The sequence below is a fragment of the Carassius auratus genome, chromosome 15 (assembly GCF_003368295.1).
Source record: "Carassius auratus strain Wakin chromosome 15, ASM336829v1, whole genome shotgun sequence".
NCBI lineage: Eukaryota > Metazoa > Chordata > Actinopteri > Cypriniformes > Cyprinidae > Carassius > Carassius auratus.
The window spans coordinates 18,099,246-18,116,827 of record NC_039257.1 but is presented as its reverse complement, the minus strand read 5'-3'; the positions used below and the strand labels follow the sequence as shown (position 1 = coordinate 18,116,827).

Here is a 17,582-nt window from a genome sequence, read left to right as displayed (position 1 = left end):
GCATTATTTAATGAAATATGTGCTAATTTGCATAAATTTCTAGTACAAAAATCTGAACACTAGATCAAGTCAGTTTTCAAAAAATGTGTTTAATTTTTTTGACATATTAGAGTCAAAAAAATTTACAGAGGAAATTCTGGTTATCTTTTTTTTTCACTCCATAATTCAGAAAATACTTTGAACAGCCAGAAAACAATATATTTTCACAGTTTTGGGGGGAATAAAATGTTGTATATAATCAAGGAAAATATATATGAACAAATCCCCTGTAAAAACCTTCAGAATATAGACAGGAATAAAATTGTCAAGTTTGGTGTGTGTAAGTGCTACTGAAGTGGAGATTTATGGCACAGTGTTGAAGATAAAACTCATTTTGAGAAAACGGCCTTTAAAAATATGTATTGTAATTGAAATCTATTGACACCAACAGATAAAGTGCTATAAAAGAAACACTTAACAGTGTCCTTTGGATGTTTTCCTTCCACTAGTTTGAAAAAGCACTTTATGAAAAACCAAATAGCCCGTAATTAGACGTAATTACAGCAGCCAGCTTCTAAATTTCTGAGACTGTATTTGTGATTTTCCTTAGTTTTCTTAGTCAGTTATAATCATCAAAATTAAAAGAAATAAAACATTTGAAATATATCAGTCTGTGTGTAATGAATAAATTTAATGTACAAGTTTCACTTTTTGAATGGATTTAGTTAAATAAATCAACTCTTTGATGATATTCTAATTATATGACCAGTACCTGTGTGTGTGTGTGTGTGTGTGTGTGTGTGTGTGTGCGTGTGTGTGTGTGTGTGTGTGTATATATATATATATATATATATATATATATATATATATATATATATATATATATATATATATATATATATATATATATATATATATATATATATTTAACTAATTCCATTAAAAAAGTGAAACTTGTATATATATACTTGTATACAGAATAGAATATTAGAATATTACTTTACACCAAATACAAACTTCGAACCCTGATTTCCAAAGGAAATGCAAAATTTACTTTCATCAGAGTACATAACTTTGGACCACTCCACAGAAGTCCAGTCCTTTTTGTCTTTAGCCCACGCGACACACTTCTGACACTGTCTGTTGTTCAAGAGTGGCTTGACACAAGGAATGCGACAGCTGAAACCCATGTCTTGCATACGTCTCTGTGTTGTGGTTCTTGAAGCACTGACTCCAGCTGTAGTCCACTCTTTGTGAATCTCCCCCACATTTTTAAATGGATTGTTTCACAATACTCTACAGGGTGAGGTTACCCCTATTGCTTGTACACTTTTTTTCTACCATACCTTTTCCTTCCCTTCGTCTCTCTATTAATGTGCTTGGACACAGAGCTCTGTGAGCAGCCAGCCTCTTTTGCAATGACCTTTCCACCGTATTGCCTTCCTTGTGCAAGGTGTCAATGGTCATCTTTTGACAACTGTCAGGTCAGCAGTCTTCCCCATGATTGTGTAGCCTACAGAACTAGACTGAAAGACCATTTAAAGCCTTTGCAGGTGTTTTGAGTTAATTAGCTGATTATAGTGTTGCACCAGGTGTCTTCAATATTGAACCTTTTCACAATATTCTAATTTTCTGAGATACTGAATTTGGGATTTTCCTTAGTTGTCAGATATAATCATCACAATTAAAATAAATAAACATTTGAAATATATCAGTCTGTGTGTAATAAATGATTATAATATACAAGTTTCACTTTTTAAATGGAATTAGTGAAATAATTTTTTTTTGATGATATTCTAATTATATGACCAACATTTGTATGTGTATATATATATATATATATATATATATATATATATATATATATATACGTAATATTTTTACTTTATTCTCGTAGGCCTATTATGACTTTATTCTCGAAATATTATGACTTTAATCTTGTAATCTTAGAATTTTTTTAAATTTGCCAATATTTTTTTGAGATATATTTATTTTAGATATATTTAAAAAAATATATGTATTTTCTATTTTGTTGCTAAATAAAAAAAAAAAATTATAAGATTACGAGATTAAAGTCGTAATATTTCGATAATAAAGACGAAATGTTTCGAGAATAAAGTCGTAATAGGCCTACTACAAGAATAAAGTAAAAATATTACGAAAATAAAGTAATACTAAGAGAATAAAGTAGAAATATTACAAACATAAAGTCGAAAAATTATGAGATTAAAGTCAAAATGTTATGAGAATAAAGTCAAAATATTATGAGAATACATTTTCACATAGCCTATTTGGAATTTTCACAAAGAAATCAATTTAATGTAATGAATTGTTTCACATAAATACAGTGATCTGATCATTAAAGAGCTTGAAAAACACATTATTGTAAGACACATAATTAGTGTTTTGCTATAAAACTGATTTTGATTAACTGATAAAAGCTGAGACATTAAAAGTAGGTTTATCAGTGTCTTATTCTTGGTTTATTATATGTTGCACAGGGCGTGTAAAATAAGGCGATGTTCAGCGAGTTCCGAACAAATTTGGAGCTTCACTGGCAAACGTGCAGCAGTATTCACATGTCCCATACCACAATCATCCCACAGCCACTTGCTGTCATGCCATAAATCAGTGTCGCAAATATTCAGTGCTTACGATCTAGTATGGTATTGTATGGGCTGGATCTCTCTATCACTTGAATGCTGTGCTGGTACTTCTGGGTGTACCTGAAGCATTGATGAGGCTTTGGTGTTTTGCTCTTCCTCTATGTTTGCAGAAATGCAAGTGTTTTCCACAGGCTCCTCATTCCTTTGCTAAGATTGTCGTGCTCTGTCTCGATTAATTTTCTAGAGAGGGTCTCCGCCACAGGAATCTCCTTTCCTGGCTGGTGCGTGATGGTGATGTCATTTTTCTGTAGTTGTAGGATAATTTTTTATGTCGCGGCGGAGCTGCGGCAAGTGGTTTTTACATCACTGATTCAAGCGGCTTGTCATCAGACTCCACTATGACTTTTCACCCGTACACGTAGTGATGAAAGTGCTTGCAGCCGAATAAGACCACATAGAGCTCCTTCTCTATTTGAGCATAGCTAACTTCACATTCGGTCAGTGACCTTGACGCATAGCTGAGTGGCTTCCCGTCCTGCAGCAGGACTGCACTAAGGCAATATCTCGATGCGTCCACTTGAAGGTGCAATTCTTTCTGTGGGTCATAGTTCGCAAGTACTGGTCCCGGTTCCTTAGTTATGAGATCTTCAATTTTTTTGGAATGCGGCGTCGTGCTGGTAAATCCCATATGAACTCTCTGGACTGTTTGAGGAGCTGCCAAAGTGGTGCATTATGTCCGATGAGCAGGTAATTTACTTGGACAGGTAATTTACCATTCCCAGGACTGTTTCGATCTCTGCTTTGGTCTTCGGTGGCTCCATGTGCTTGATTGCTGAGACCTTTTCAGGGTCTGGCTTGAATCCTTCAGCAGATAAACAGTTACCAAAATAGCAAACTTCAGCAGCACTCACGATGCTTTTCTCAGGGTTGAGCGTCACACCTTTCAAACGAAACCTTTGCAACATTGCGTGTAAGTTGTCGTCATGTTCCTTTTTGGTCTGTCCGTAAACCAGAATGTCATCAATCAATCAATCAATCAATCACCTTTATTTATATAGCGCCTTAAACAAAATACATTGCGTCAAAGCAACTGAACAACATTCATTTGGAAAACAGTGTCTCAATAATGCAAAATGACAGTTAAAGGCAGTTCATCATTGATCATTCATCATTAACATTCCGTTTGTAAGCAAAGTGACACACTTTGGCGAAGTGGTTGCATTTCCCGCATTTGCCACATCGTTTACCTCTTGCAGGGCATTTATCAGAAGGACAGTGAGCCTGGTTTCCACAGTAACTCCAAGTTCTGCCACAACTGCGACGTCATTGCTGCTCCGATGCAAGGCTTTCTGTGTGCTGACTGCGTGCACTGCTTGATCACGGGGGTTGTACATGCTGTTTGCAAACGTTTTGATCTGGGCTTGTGCAACTTTGTGTGATCTTGCTATATCCATGGCCTTGTCTAGTGTTAACTCAGAGCCGATGCTCAGCAGCTTCTCTCGCACTCGCGGAGAGTGAATGCCAAACACAATGCGATCTCTAACCATTTCCTCGCTGTATGCATAAGCAAAGTCTTTCACTTATAGTCTTAGTTCAGTCACTTATAGTCTTTTGTTCATCTTGGGCATCACATACGCTTCGTACTTGTCGTAGTAAGTTTGCAGTTCCTTTGCTTCATCTGTCGTCAGCGCCCAGGTGTTGAAGATATCTCTTCCTTTATCTCCTATCCATGGGAGCAAATAACTGCACTTTTCTTCTTCAACCCATTTCTTTAACGGACCCACGAACATGAGCTCTGCATGCTGTCTGAACTTATGCCATGCATCTGGTAAGTTAGACGATTCCCAATTTATGTGCGGCGATGGTACTCCTGCAAAATCCATTTGACTTATTTTTCTTTTGACACCATGTCTTATTCTTGGTTTGTTATATGTTGCACGGGGCGTGCAAAATAAGGAGATGTACAGCAAGTACCGAACAAACTTGGAGCTTTACTGGCAAACGTGCAGCAGTATTCACATGTCCCATACCACTGGCACCAAGCCAATCATCCCACAGCCACTTGTTGTTGAGCCATAAATCAGTGTCGCAAATATTCAGTGCTTATGTGAACATTACAATCAGAAGCACGAATCTTATTGCTATAGGGTGGCTGACGCACTACAAATAACGAATGCAATGGAAGATATGAATTTGATGAATGATATTATTTCCAAGCATAGCCTACTGTCCTTGGGAGTATGACACATGGTATGATTTCTGCTAATAATACCACATATATTTATAGTGTAATAAATTATAGATCTACAGCATCCCCCGAAGGAATGTCGATTGGGTCTGTGAGCTGATGTTAAGATTAAAATGTTGTTCCTGCTCAGTCTGTTAATAAATATCATATTCTTGATATTAAGATGTTTCCGCGAGTCCTTAAAACTGACTTATCCCAGTAAGATGATGCGGCCGCTCGGACGCGACAATATTCAAATCAATCCCGATGGCCTGCAACTTATCCCAATGCTCTCAAAATAATATGACTTAAATTCCTACTATTTGAATTCTCAAAACATATTGACTTTATTCTTGTAATATTTCGACTTAATTATCTTAGTATTACGACTTTATTCTCGTAATCTGTTTTTTTTTCAGCATGGCACAAAATATATATGTGTCTACATATATATATATATATATATCTTAAAAGGATACGTAGCATGAGAAACTGTAACTCAGTCAAAGCATAGGCTGGATGGCATAAATCCTGTGGTTGGACGCCGAATTGCAATAATAAGACAAACAGCTGACCACATCCATAAGTATCTGACCCCTGACGTCCCTCTGCCAGCAAAGACCATGACAAGGGCATTTATTCATCATTCAAGGTGGTCTGCAACAAATACTATTGCAAACAGAAGACGTAAAATAAGGAAATTACTGATCCTGGTGTTGGTAATGCTAAAAGGCAAATGGGGATCCTTATGATATTTCACGCAGTTAGAGAAAAGCTTTGCCTTAGGTCAGTGTCTACATCTGTAATGATGATGTATGATAGCAATACATGAGACATAAGATTAGTCTCATATAAAGCATTCTAACAAGTCCTTATTGTTATTATTATTTCCTAAGTAAACTTTTTTTCTGTAGAAAGTATAGGCATTGCTCATTAAATACCTGGTTTGTCTTTTATTTTGTGGGCCCAAGCATGACACACAGTGGGTCAGGAGGAGGAGAAATGTGTTCCCTTGTCTTATTTCTCCGGACCTCAAAGATAAACTTTTCCTAGGCCATTGCTTTGAGACCCCTCATGTTTTCCCTCAACATCTTTCAAAGCTTTGACATACTTGCAAGAAAATTAAATTAGAATAAAAATTAGAATGTACCATAAGGATATATATATATAATTACAAGTCTTTTAAATCGGGGCGGCAGTGGCTCAGTGGTTCATGTAGCTTGTCTACAAACTGGAAGGTTGGTGGTTCAATCCCCGGCTCCACCTGACCAAGTGTCAAGGTGTCCTTGAGCAAGACACCCAACCCCAGCTGCTCCTGATGAGCTGGATGGCGCCTTGAAAGGCTGACACCGTGAATGTGAGGCAAATTGTAAAGCGCTTTGGATGGCCATGTGGTCTGTTGAAAGTGCTAAATAAATGCAGTCCATTTACCATTTAAATTGGTTCACTAAATCGTAGTTACTTTAATTGGTTACTGATTTACAAATTAAAATGTTTACACGGTTATTTTACACATTCGTTAATTGAGAAACAACTATGTTTCATCCATCCTGAAAGCGTTGAGAAAAGTAACAGGTACCATGTGGACACTTTTTTCAGTATAATAACTTACACTGTAATAACGATAAATGAGATTTTTAACAGAAAAATTAAACATCAAACTATCATTATTATTTCATACCATAGCGCAAAGCCCTGTCCGTTTATATCCTGAATTTGATAGAATATGCACGTCAAACAGAGATGGTATGGGAAACTCAAAACTCCACTCAAAAGTGTTTATTCTTATACAAAAATACTTAAAAAAAATAGTAATTAAAATAATAAGTTATAGACAGCATGGTACGCGCTGTTTATAATATTTTTATTGCTGTCATTTTATATTTTAAATATGGGAGTCACATGACTGCCCCGATGGTGTGTGTGTCTATCGCAGACAATAAAAACACATCAAAAACAATGTACAGAAAAACAATACCCCACCCCCCAGCATATTACAAATCACAGATAAAAAAGTGAGTTTTCAGAGATTATTTAAACACATCAAAATATTCTGCATGTCTGATTTTAGAGGGGAGTGAGCTCCAGACTTTTGTAGCAAGGGAGGAAAATGTCCGGCCACCCATTGAGCGTTAACGAGTAGAGGGAACAGTCAGAAGGCCAGAATAAGAGGAAAGGGAGATTCCGCTTTGGTGAGTAAACTGTTAAAAGATCTGATAGATAATTCGGTGCCAAACCATGCCAAGTCCTTAAACGTAAGCATGAGAATTTTGAAATCAGTACAAAACCTGACAGGGAGCCAGTGTAGGGATTCCAAAATTGGATTGATGTGCTCACTATTTCTGGTCCCTCTCAGGATTCGAACAGCTGAATTTTGGACATACTGAAGTTTATTTAGGGTGGTTTTTGAAACACCTGCAAGCAAAGCATTGCAGTAATTGATGCATGAGAAGACAAATGTGTTGATCAGTTTATCGGCCACAGTAAAGGACAGCATGGGGCGAATTTGTGCAATATTTCGGAGATTAAAAAAAATGACGTGTGTTCTGAACATGGGGGTCAAATGTTAAATGAGCATTGAATATCACGCCCAGGTTCTTTAATTTTGTTTTAAACTCTAAGACTGGACCATCTACAGTTAGTGCTAAAGGTTCAGTTTTACGAAATTGTTGGGTTGAACCAATAAGCATCACCTCCGTCGTATTGCTGTTAAGACAAATAAAATTGAGACATACATATTTTTATCTCAGAGATACAATGTTCCAGGGAAGCAACAGCTGGATAATCACCCGGTTTTGAGTGAATGTACACCTGGGTGTCATCTGCATAGAAGTGATAATTAAGACCACAGGATCTAAGGAGATAGCCAAGAGGAAAAATACACATACAGAAGAGTAATGGACTCAGAAGGGATCCCTGAGGTACCCCAAATAAAATTATTACCCAAAATAAAATACTTCATTCTACTGGTCATCTTCAATGTGCGCAGCTCAAAACAAAAATGCAGAATATTAATAACTACTGTCATATACTAGGACTGTGCAAAAAATCGAATGCGAATTTCATGCACATCTCATCAGTAAAGACGCTCCTGTAATTAGAAGTATATCTCCAGCACGTGCGTTCAGATCAGGGTCGCCAGGTTTTCACAACAAATCCTGCCCAGTTGCTTCTCAAAACTAGTCCAAAACTAGCTCACTGCGCTTCCAGAAGGTTCCCCAATAAAAAAAATGCTTCCCAGGGTTAAAATATACGTTATTTAGCAGGGTTGCCTTGGCAAAATTTGCATTTTAGGGGCTAAATATCACGTTATTTGTATTGGGGTTGCTTTGACCCGCGGACATGAAAAACAACCACGGACTTGGCAACACTGGTTGGCATTTACTACACCGAGCCGTAATTCACTGACAATCTACACAAAATCGATGTTAAAATCGCAGGCGATTCTTTGTTGATTTTGAAAATGATTTTGTGTTAGTTGTCGGTAGACTACGGCTCTGTGTAGTAACTGCCGCTCCCCCTGAACCAGTGTTGCCAAGTCTGTGATTGTTTTTCATGTCCGCGGTTTGAAGCAACTTATTAATCCAACACAGGAGTAAATCCAACATTTGGAACTGGTAACTGGTAGACCCGACAAAACTGAACAGAAAGAACTAGGGTTTTTAAAGGCAGGATAATGAGGGATCTGACAGCTGCGGGGAATCAATTAATGATCAAACTAAACAAGGACAGGAAACATACCAAATAAGGAAAAACAGGAACTGACAGAAATGACAACACAGGTCAAATCCTGACATGTCGCCAATCTGGCTTCAAAAGTGGCCACTCAACTGAGACCGCTCTGCTCTCGGCTACTGAAGCCCTGGGACTAGCAAGAGCAGCTTCAAAATCCTCAGTACACATCTTACTGGACCTGTCTGCCTCTTTTGACACCGTTAATCACCAGATTCTCCTGTCCACTCTCAGAAAGATGGGCATCTCTGGAACCGCACTCCTGTGGGTTAAGTCCTACCTCTCTGACAGATCCTTCAGTGTGTCTTGGAGGGGGATGTTTCGAAGTAACAACAACTTGCTACTAGGGTTCCTCAAGGCTCACTGGTAGCTTATCCTTACGAAGACAGAACTCCTGGTGATTCCAGCTAACCCATTGCTTCATCACAACTTCTGTATACAGCTGGGTTCGTCAACCATTACTCCTTCGAGGACAGCCAGAAACCTAGGAGTTGTGATGGATCACCAGTTAAGCTTCACAGACCACATTGCTACAAAGACCCGGTCCTGCAGGTTTGCCTTATACAACATTAGGAAGATTAGACCCTTCCTGTCAGAGCAAGCCACCCAACTTCTTGTCCAAGTTCTTGTTCTCTCCAGACTGGACTATTGTAATGCTCTCCTGGCGGGCCTTCCTGCATGTACTGTCAAGCCTCTACAATTGATACTGAATGCAGCAGCAAGGGTTGTCTTCAATGAGCCAAAAAAGCTCATGTTACTCCTCTCCTCATCAGGTTACACTGGCTACAAGTAGCCGCTCGCATAAAATTCAAGGTACTGATGCTTGCCTACAAGACGACCACTGGCACGGCACCAACATACCTAAACTCACTGGTTAAATCTTATGTGCCTTCCACAAGTTTGCTCTCTGCAAGTGAACAACGCCTTGTGGTGTCATCCCAAAAAAGTTCAAAATCACTCTCACGGACCTTTTCCTGGACTGTGCCCAGCTGGTGGAATGACCTCCCAATCTCAATTCGTAAAGGTGAGTCTTTGCTCATTTTTTTCGAAAGCACTTAACCAACTAATACTAGCACTTTTCCTTTTCTTTTCTTTTCATAAAACATAAAAAAAAAACCTGGCAAGGAGTTCTATGCTAGACTAACTGAGACTTGTCATGGCACTTGTATACTGTTGTTGTTCTCTTGTTGACCTGACTGCTTCTATTGTTCTCATTTGTAAGTCGCTATGGATAAAAGCCTCTGCTAAATGATTAAATGTACATGTAAATGTTAAATGTGGATCATGGCAGTCCTACGGGGCTCACACCAGATAGATGGTGGGCTGAAGGTGAGCAGAGGGGCTGCCTGATGACAGGGGTGGAAGAGGCAGGGGCGGGTGTGAGGGCGGGTTATATTCTAGGAGCTGCCACTGGAAGACTGGAAGCCCCCTCTGGGCTGGATGAGAAAACCAAGGACGAAGGAGGGCTGCCACAGGTACAGCAGAGATGACGGAGAGAGGAGAGGGGGCAGTTCAACCTCCAGTTCCAATTCCCAAACAGTAAGATCTTCCTCCTCATTTTGGCCCTTTTGGCATTCCATAGTGCACTCACACTCAGCTGTGGTGCAGGGGGTGGAGCAAAACTCACACAGTCCATGGCTCTCTCCCTTGCAGTTTGCACTGTAGCCAGCTCTCGCACCTGGTCTGACGGTTTGGGCTCCATATCCAGGACAATCCTCCACTGATTCGCTCTGCATTGAACAGATTTGGCTCATTGATTGTAGGAGTAATGTCATCGGGGGGCTCGGTCTGATGCTCCGCACCATGGGAAGATGGTGGACTGGGCACTGGGGCTGGAGTGGTTTCGGTGAGATCTTCCTCTGGGCCGATGGTGAATTGCGATCCATTTCTCGCCAGAATCCACTCCACAAAGGCAGTGAAATCCATTTGAGGGCCTTCTTCAGACGATGGTGCTCTGTACTCGGGGTTGAGGCATGCTTCAAAGAACGAGCGGAGAGCTTTGTCCGGATAGGTGGTAAGATGGGGTATGGCCAGAAACAGTCTGTTATGACCCTTGAGAGAATACTCTCCCTGCTCCAGCAGGAGGATGAAGAATTCCGGGCAGGTGTAGGGATCCATAGAACACAACAGATAGGAAAAACAGTGAAAAAAATGAAGGGGAGACACACAATTTACTGTTGTTCAGTCAGATCTTCTGTCAAACTATTCTGCCGGAAGGAACACTAATAATCGAAAGTGACTTTATTTATCCAACACGGGTAAATCCAACATGGAGAACAGGAGGAAGACACACATATGGAACTGGTAACTGGTAGACCGGAAAAAATTAACAGAAAGGACTACGTTTTTTAAATGCAGGATAATGAGGTAACTGACAGGTGCAGGGAATCAGTTAATGAGCAAACTGAACAAGGACAGACCAAATAAGGAAAAACAGGAACTGACACACGACAACACAGGTCCAATCTTGACAAAGATAACTATTATAAAAATGTTTGTGAATTATTAGGGTTTCGCTGATGTTTAATGATAACTACCTTCTTGCTTAATAAGTGTTAATTTCTTAATAGAAATAGGTTACTGATCACCATCATTTTAGTGGTTTTATGATCACTATATACATTACTCAATCAGAAGCATAGCATTCTTAATAAACCCCTGATCATGAATAATATACAAAATACGGTTGTACCTGCATTGTACCTTTGATTAGATATACATCTTTTCTAAGGCTGTTTGCCATTGGATCACAATTATCACCTGAAGTTGGCAGCTCTGGTATTGAAATGCTGGAAACAGACGTGTTTAAACTGCAGTGCTTTCAAATACCCACAGGTCAAACTTGTTCACAAAAAAAAAAGGAATAAGGATTCCCATCAACTTTAAGGAATAAGAACAAGAGTTTTCCTCAAGCTTATAACGGTGGTCGCCGCCCCCAAAGTAAAATAACCATTTTAAAGGGGGGGAAAAAAAAACCTTCGGGCGCCAGACAGGATTAAACCTGTCAAAAATTATCTTTACCCAGGATAGCAGAAAAATAACCACCTGTTACACAACAAATAATAATAATCCCAGACTAAAGGTCATCAGGATATTTATTTCTTTCATATGTTCAAAATCATAACACAGAAAAACAAAATGGACAAAAATAAAATAAAACAAAATAAGAAATGACCACACGTTCCCGCTAGCGGTCTCTATCCGGAATCCGTGCCCGTGCCAGAAACCGACCGCGTCACGCTAATCCACGTTTGCAGATTCGTGTCCACATTCATTCACAAAAATGTCCATAAAAAAAAAGAGAAAAAGAGAGAAGAAAGAAAACACTGGATGAACATCTCATTCAGTTTCATTAAATCACACACATTAAATCAACAGCGTCAATAATTGTATCGGGCCACAATAATTATAAACAAAACACTAAGCACACAGAAAGTGCGAATATGAAAGCTATGTGAATGGGTGCGTGCGTGTGTTGCAGTGTGTGAAATGGCGGCGCAAAGGTACTGACCACGTTTGCAGGTATTGAAGGCACCAATGAGTATCGCGGGTCACCAGACACCAAGATAGGTGGATAAGCAGTTTTTTTCTTGTCTTCAGCAATGCCCATGGAAGTTGGTCTGGAAGTGCAATGCTTCAGTCACGCACCAGACATCATACCCATGAAACAGCTGATTGACACACAGCCGTCTTTCCACCGTAAACTATCACTCATACGGGCTACCCTCATGTGCAAACAAACGGATGACGCTTCTGATTCAGGTATGACACGCTCCCTTTAAATACAATTCCCTTCGGCCGTTAATTGACACACTCCACCCAGAAATCACGCTAAAATGAAAGTGAAAGTAACCAATGTTATAGGACAGATTATTTTGTTTGCCACACTCTCCCCCCCTAGTAGAAAACAACCTATGGTTGTTTAGGAGAGAGAAAATCCTAGAAAATCTTCGTCATCTGAGGATTCTTGAAATATATCCAGGAGTTTTTTTCTTTTCTTGTATCTCCAGTTCTGCCGCTGTTGGATAACACATTTTTATGTTGCAAACATGTGCTGTACGTACGTCTTCTCCAGTGTCTTCCAGGGCTATTTGATAGTTCAACGGACCCAGCTGCTTGATAATGCGGTAAGGACCTCTCCATTTTTGGGCTAGTTTTGCGCTAAATTTACGCTGTGCATTAGACTGGGGAAAGTTACGCAACCATACTCGATCCTTGCTTTTGAATGTTACATCTCTCCTATTTTTGTTATAGTTCCTCAATTGTCTCATTTTGGCTCTCTTGCTGTTTTCTTTCGCTTGAGTTTGCAGATGATGAAGATGATGAACTACATCATAAGAGGCAGCATCTGGGGTTAGATTAGGGCCAGAGAGTATTTTGTCCATTGGACTTTGGAGTTTCCTACCCAGCTGGAGTTCGGCTGGGGTTAGTCCAGTGGTCTCTTGAACTGCTGAATTAAGGGCGAATCTGAATTCTGGTAAGAACTGGTCCCACCTCTGATGGTTGTCGTCCACATAGGCTGCCATCATGCTCTTGAGATTTCGATTAACTCTTTCTGTCATGTTGGTTTGGGGATGATAGGCGGTAGTTAATTTGGGAATAACACTCCAGTTCTCACATAATTCTCTGAAAACAGATGAAACAAACTGAGTGCCTCTGTCTGAGAGAACGAAGTCTGGTACGCCCCAACGTGTCAGGATGTCTTTTCTGAATATGGAGGCAACATTCTTTGCTGTGGCACTCCGAATAGGGAACAACTCCACCCATCGAGAATAATAATCAACAAAGACCAGCAGGTATTCATTTTGAGTTGTGCTACGTGGCAACGGACCCATGAGGTCGACTCCTAGCATTTGGTTTGGGCGGCTTGTTGTGATTTGCTGTAGTTTTCCAGCAGGCTTCCTGTTATCACTTTTCAGAGTTTGACATTTAACACAGGTCCTCACATGCTGTTTCACCGCTGACCACATGCCTGGCCAAAATGCTACTTCCTGAAGTCGCTTATAGGTCTTGTAGATTCCTCCATGGCCACAGATGGGAGTGGAGTGATAGTACTGGAGAAGGGTGGATCGGAGACTGCTGGGAATGTAGATTCTGTAATGCAGTTGGTTATTTGTCAGGTATGCTTTGTGATACAATTTGTCCTCAATTATTTCGTACTGGTCATTCAGACTGGCACAATTATCTGCAACCGCTTGCAATAATTTTGTAACTTCGGGGTCTTTGTGCTGTTCGACCCACAGGACAACATCTGATACAGGCAGGGCTAGGTCTTTTCTGCTGGTGTACAAGTTACATCCTGGGGTAACCGAAGATCTGGATAGAGCATCCGGAGCTACATTTAGCTTCCCTTTTCGGTACTCAATAACAAAATCGAATTTCTGCAATCGCAGGACCCAACGAATGAGGCGGCTGGTGGTTTTTGTGGAGTTCATGACCCATTGCAGTGCAGCATGGTCGGTAACAACTGTAAAAAGCTTGTGCTCCAGGTAATGTTGCCACTTTTCCAGGGCCCAGATGACTGCAAGGCATTCCTTCTCCGTTGCAGTATAATTGAGTTCGGCCCCAGTTAATGTTCGACTTGCATAGGCTATAACCTCCTCTCTGCCTACATCCCTCCGTTGTGCTAATATGGCACCCAGGCCGATGTCACTGGCATCGGTGTAAACAATGAATGGCCGCTGAAGATCGGGATGGCCCAGAATGGGAGGTGAGGTGAGACAAGACTTTAGCTGTTCAAAAGCTTGCTGACACTGAATTGACCATTGAAAACTATGTCCCTTCTTTTTCAGTGCGTTGAGGGGTTCAGTAATTTTTGAAAAATTTGGAACGAAACGGTGATACCACCCTGCTAACCCGAGGAACCGCTGAACTTCCTTCAAGTTCGTAGGCACAGGATAGGTATGAATGGCTTCAGTCTTACACGGGTCTGCTGAAATGCCTTTGACACTTACAACATGTCCTAGGAAGGAGAGTTCTTGAAGACAGAATTTACTTTTCTTTAAGTTTATGGTGAGACCAGCAGTTCCTAGTCTATGGAGGACAGTCTGGAGGTCGTGGAAATGCTGAGTTATTGAAGGTGAGTACACAATGATGTCATCGATGTACACAAAGCATATTTTTCTCCTAAGTTCTCCCAGAACTGTCTCCATGAGCCTCTGAAAAGTTGCGGGCGCATTTTTGAGACCAAACGGCATAACATTAAATTGATAGAGACCTGCAGGAGTGATAAAGGCTGTCTTGGTTTTGCGGTTGGGGTCCATGGTCACCTGCCAATATCCACTGTTTAGATCGATTGTAGAGAAGATGGCTGCCCCAGAGAGGGATTCCAGAATTTCTGTGATGTTGGGAAGAGGGTAAGCATCACTTTCTGTTACAGAATTAACCTTTCTGTAATCCACACAGAATCTAAATTTGCCGTCTTTTTTGGGTACTAAGACCACCGGTGATGCCCAAGCAGAGTGGGATGGTTCAACTATTCCTTGCATCAACATCTCATCAAGTTGCTCCTCCAGGGCAATTTGCTTGAGGGGGGACAAACGGTATGGCCGTTGTTTAATGGGGACTTGGCTGGTGGCATAGATGCTGTGTTGGAGAACCACAGTACGTCCAGTACGGAGAGTACACACCTGAGGGCTTTCGTTCAGGATTTGGAGTAACTGTAGCTTTTCATCAAAGGGTAAATGAGCAGCATCCACAGCATTTTTTATCAATGTCTTTTCATCAATACCGTCCGGGTGTTGAATTTGCAATGGTGATGATGGAGGGGGCACAGAAGTTAATAAGGAAAGGTTTTGTGTGGCTTCCTTAAATTGACATATATCTTTTTGGGGACTTACATTTGACACACTTGGATTTCCTGGTTGAAAGGGGTACTCTTTTGAAGGATCCAGCTTGAAGGAATATTTTTGATCAATGACATTGAGTTGCAGCCCACTGAAGAAAATAAAGTCCAACCCCAAGACTACAGCATAGGCTAGAGCTTGGGATGAAAGTACAGCAGTAGGTAAGGTAAATGCTTGGCCATGTAAATTAATGGTGGTATTCAGCCATCCTAACGGAATCTCTGCTTTTCCATTCGCCAGATAAAGAGGACCATGGCACCACGGTTGCAGCTGGTCGGGGGATGTAAGCTGCCTCATGAGATTCTCATGGATGAGTGTGTAGCTTGCACCAGTGTCCACAATGGCTTTACCTGACCAGGCATCGATACAAAGGGGAACAACTAGTTGTTGAGGTACCGCTACACGTTCATTAGAGCTTGTAAGTGAGGAGGAGGTTTTCTTGGTTGCTGATTGTGACTTATGACTTCTTGTTGCAGCAACAGAGTTGTTGGACGGATGACCACCTGACTTGGGGTGATAAGGTTGTTTGCCGCTGGTGGAATACTGTGGACCAGACGTCTGAGGTGACTGGGGAGAGGTATAATGTGGACATTTTCCTGGTGGATGCTGTCCTCTACATCTCCAGCACTGAACTGGGATTTTCTCAGTAGGTTGGTTTGAGTAGGGTCTTTGTGATGTGGCTTGATGCTTAGGGCCCATTCGACCACAATCATAACGAAGCTGTTGCTCATAATCTCTTTCCAGTTGATGTCCTAATTTTACCAACTCTTCCACAGTATTTACTCTGCTACGCAATTGACTGGCAAGGTATGGCTTAATATTCTTAAGTATCATCTTCACAATCTCACCCTCTGTAAAATCTGCCTTCCATCTTTTACAGAGAGCTCTGTAAGAAAACGCGAAGTCTCTAATGGATTCTGTGTCTCTTTGAATCCTAGTACGGACACGTTCAGCCAGTTCATCCTCATAATCCTCCGAAAGGAAAGCAGATAAAAATGCAGTCTCAAACTCATTCCAGGTGGTTATGGTGGACCGTCTGACTTCCCACCAGTCTCGTGCTGTTCCGTACAAGACAGTACGGAAGGTAGCCAGGATGCCTGCATCTGTCAGGGGATGTATAGCCAAAAAATCCTGACATTTGGTTAGGTACAATAGGGGGTCTGCATCATCTGAAGGCCTTCCAAATGTGGGGAAGGTTAATTTAATATGGTCACTTTTAACCACAGATGTTAACGGAGGGGTTGAAGAAGTTGAAGGAGTCACTGGAGCAGAAGGAGATGGCTGGGATGAAATACTGATAGTGCTGGGACCTGGTGGCGTCAAGACGCTTAACTTTTGTTGATCTGCACTTTTTTTAACACTTTGAAATCCTTTCTCCACTTCACTTTTCAACCCTTTGAAACCGGTGAGACATTGATCAGTTTGAGTAACACATTGTTGGAGTTGTGAAGTTATCTTATTATGGCTTGTTTGGAAAGTGTTTTGAACAGCTTTGATGTCCTGCTGAACCTCTGCTTGGAGTTGATCAACCATGAATCGTAGTTCAGAAACCAAGGTAGATTCCACCTTCTGGAGTTCTTCCGTGATCATTAACTTCATCGCTTTAGTCAGGTTATCTGCTTCAGTCTCCTCATGTTGCTTAGTGGTAGTAAACAGGGTTAAAACTTGATTTTTGTTATCCTCCACTTTTGCAGCAAGATCAGCAATCTGGCTCTGGTGCTGAGAAGAGGTATCTTTCACTTCCTGGGTAAGTTCATTCACTCTTGTTTCTTGTCTTGCCATTAAGTCAAACAAGGTATCCCAGTTCCCTTGTACCCAAGCAGTGACTTCTTGTATTTGCCTTCCAGGAGTTGGTAGAATGTTGGGCAGTTCATGTTGTGCCACTGATGAATGAGTTCCACCTTCAGAAGAGGTGCAAAGTTGCATGTTATCCCCTTGTGTTGCCCAGGTGAGAGTTTGTACTGGAGTGCTCCCAGCCAGAGCAGGAGAGGACATGTGCACATGGGTTCCAGGATGAACAGGGCTGAGTGGAGTGGGGGTATGGTAGAACACCGGAGCACATGGAGGTGGTTCCAGAGGCATTCCCGGTCGCAGTGCAGGCGGCCATACTGGAGTTGAGATGTCTGGTGGAGGCTCAATTTCCACAAAGGTAGATTGGGAGGGAGGGGTATGTGCCATGATTGCGGTGATTGA

At 41.0% G+C, this 17,582-nt stretch overlaps 1 protein-coding gene across 1 annotated transcript; it reads right to left on the bottom strand.

Moving 5' to 3' along the window:
• Nucleotides 1–11,516: 11,516 nt before the first annotated feature.
• LOC113114602 (uncharacterized) lies at nucleotides 11,517–17,567 on the bottom strand. Its single transcript, XM_026281476.1, has 2 exons — nucleotides 12,056–17,567; nucleotides 11,517–11,784 (listed from the first exon to the last, which is right to left on the bottom strand). The coding sequence occupies exon 1, from the start codon at nucleotides 17,565–17,567 to the stop codon at nucleotides 12,498–12,500; it is 5,070 nt and encodes a 1,689-aa protein (XP_026137261.1). The 3' UTR covers nucleotides 11,517–11,784; nucleotides 12,056–12,497.
• Nucleotides 17,568–17,582: the final 15 nt, after the last annotated feature.

Coding starts and splice junctions, on each gene's coding strand:
- LOC113114602 (XM_026281476.1), bottom strand. CDS start 17,567: ATGGCACATACCCCTCCCTCCCAATCTACCTTTGTGGAAATTGAGCCT.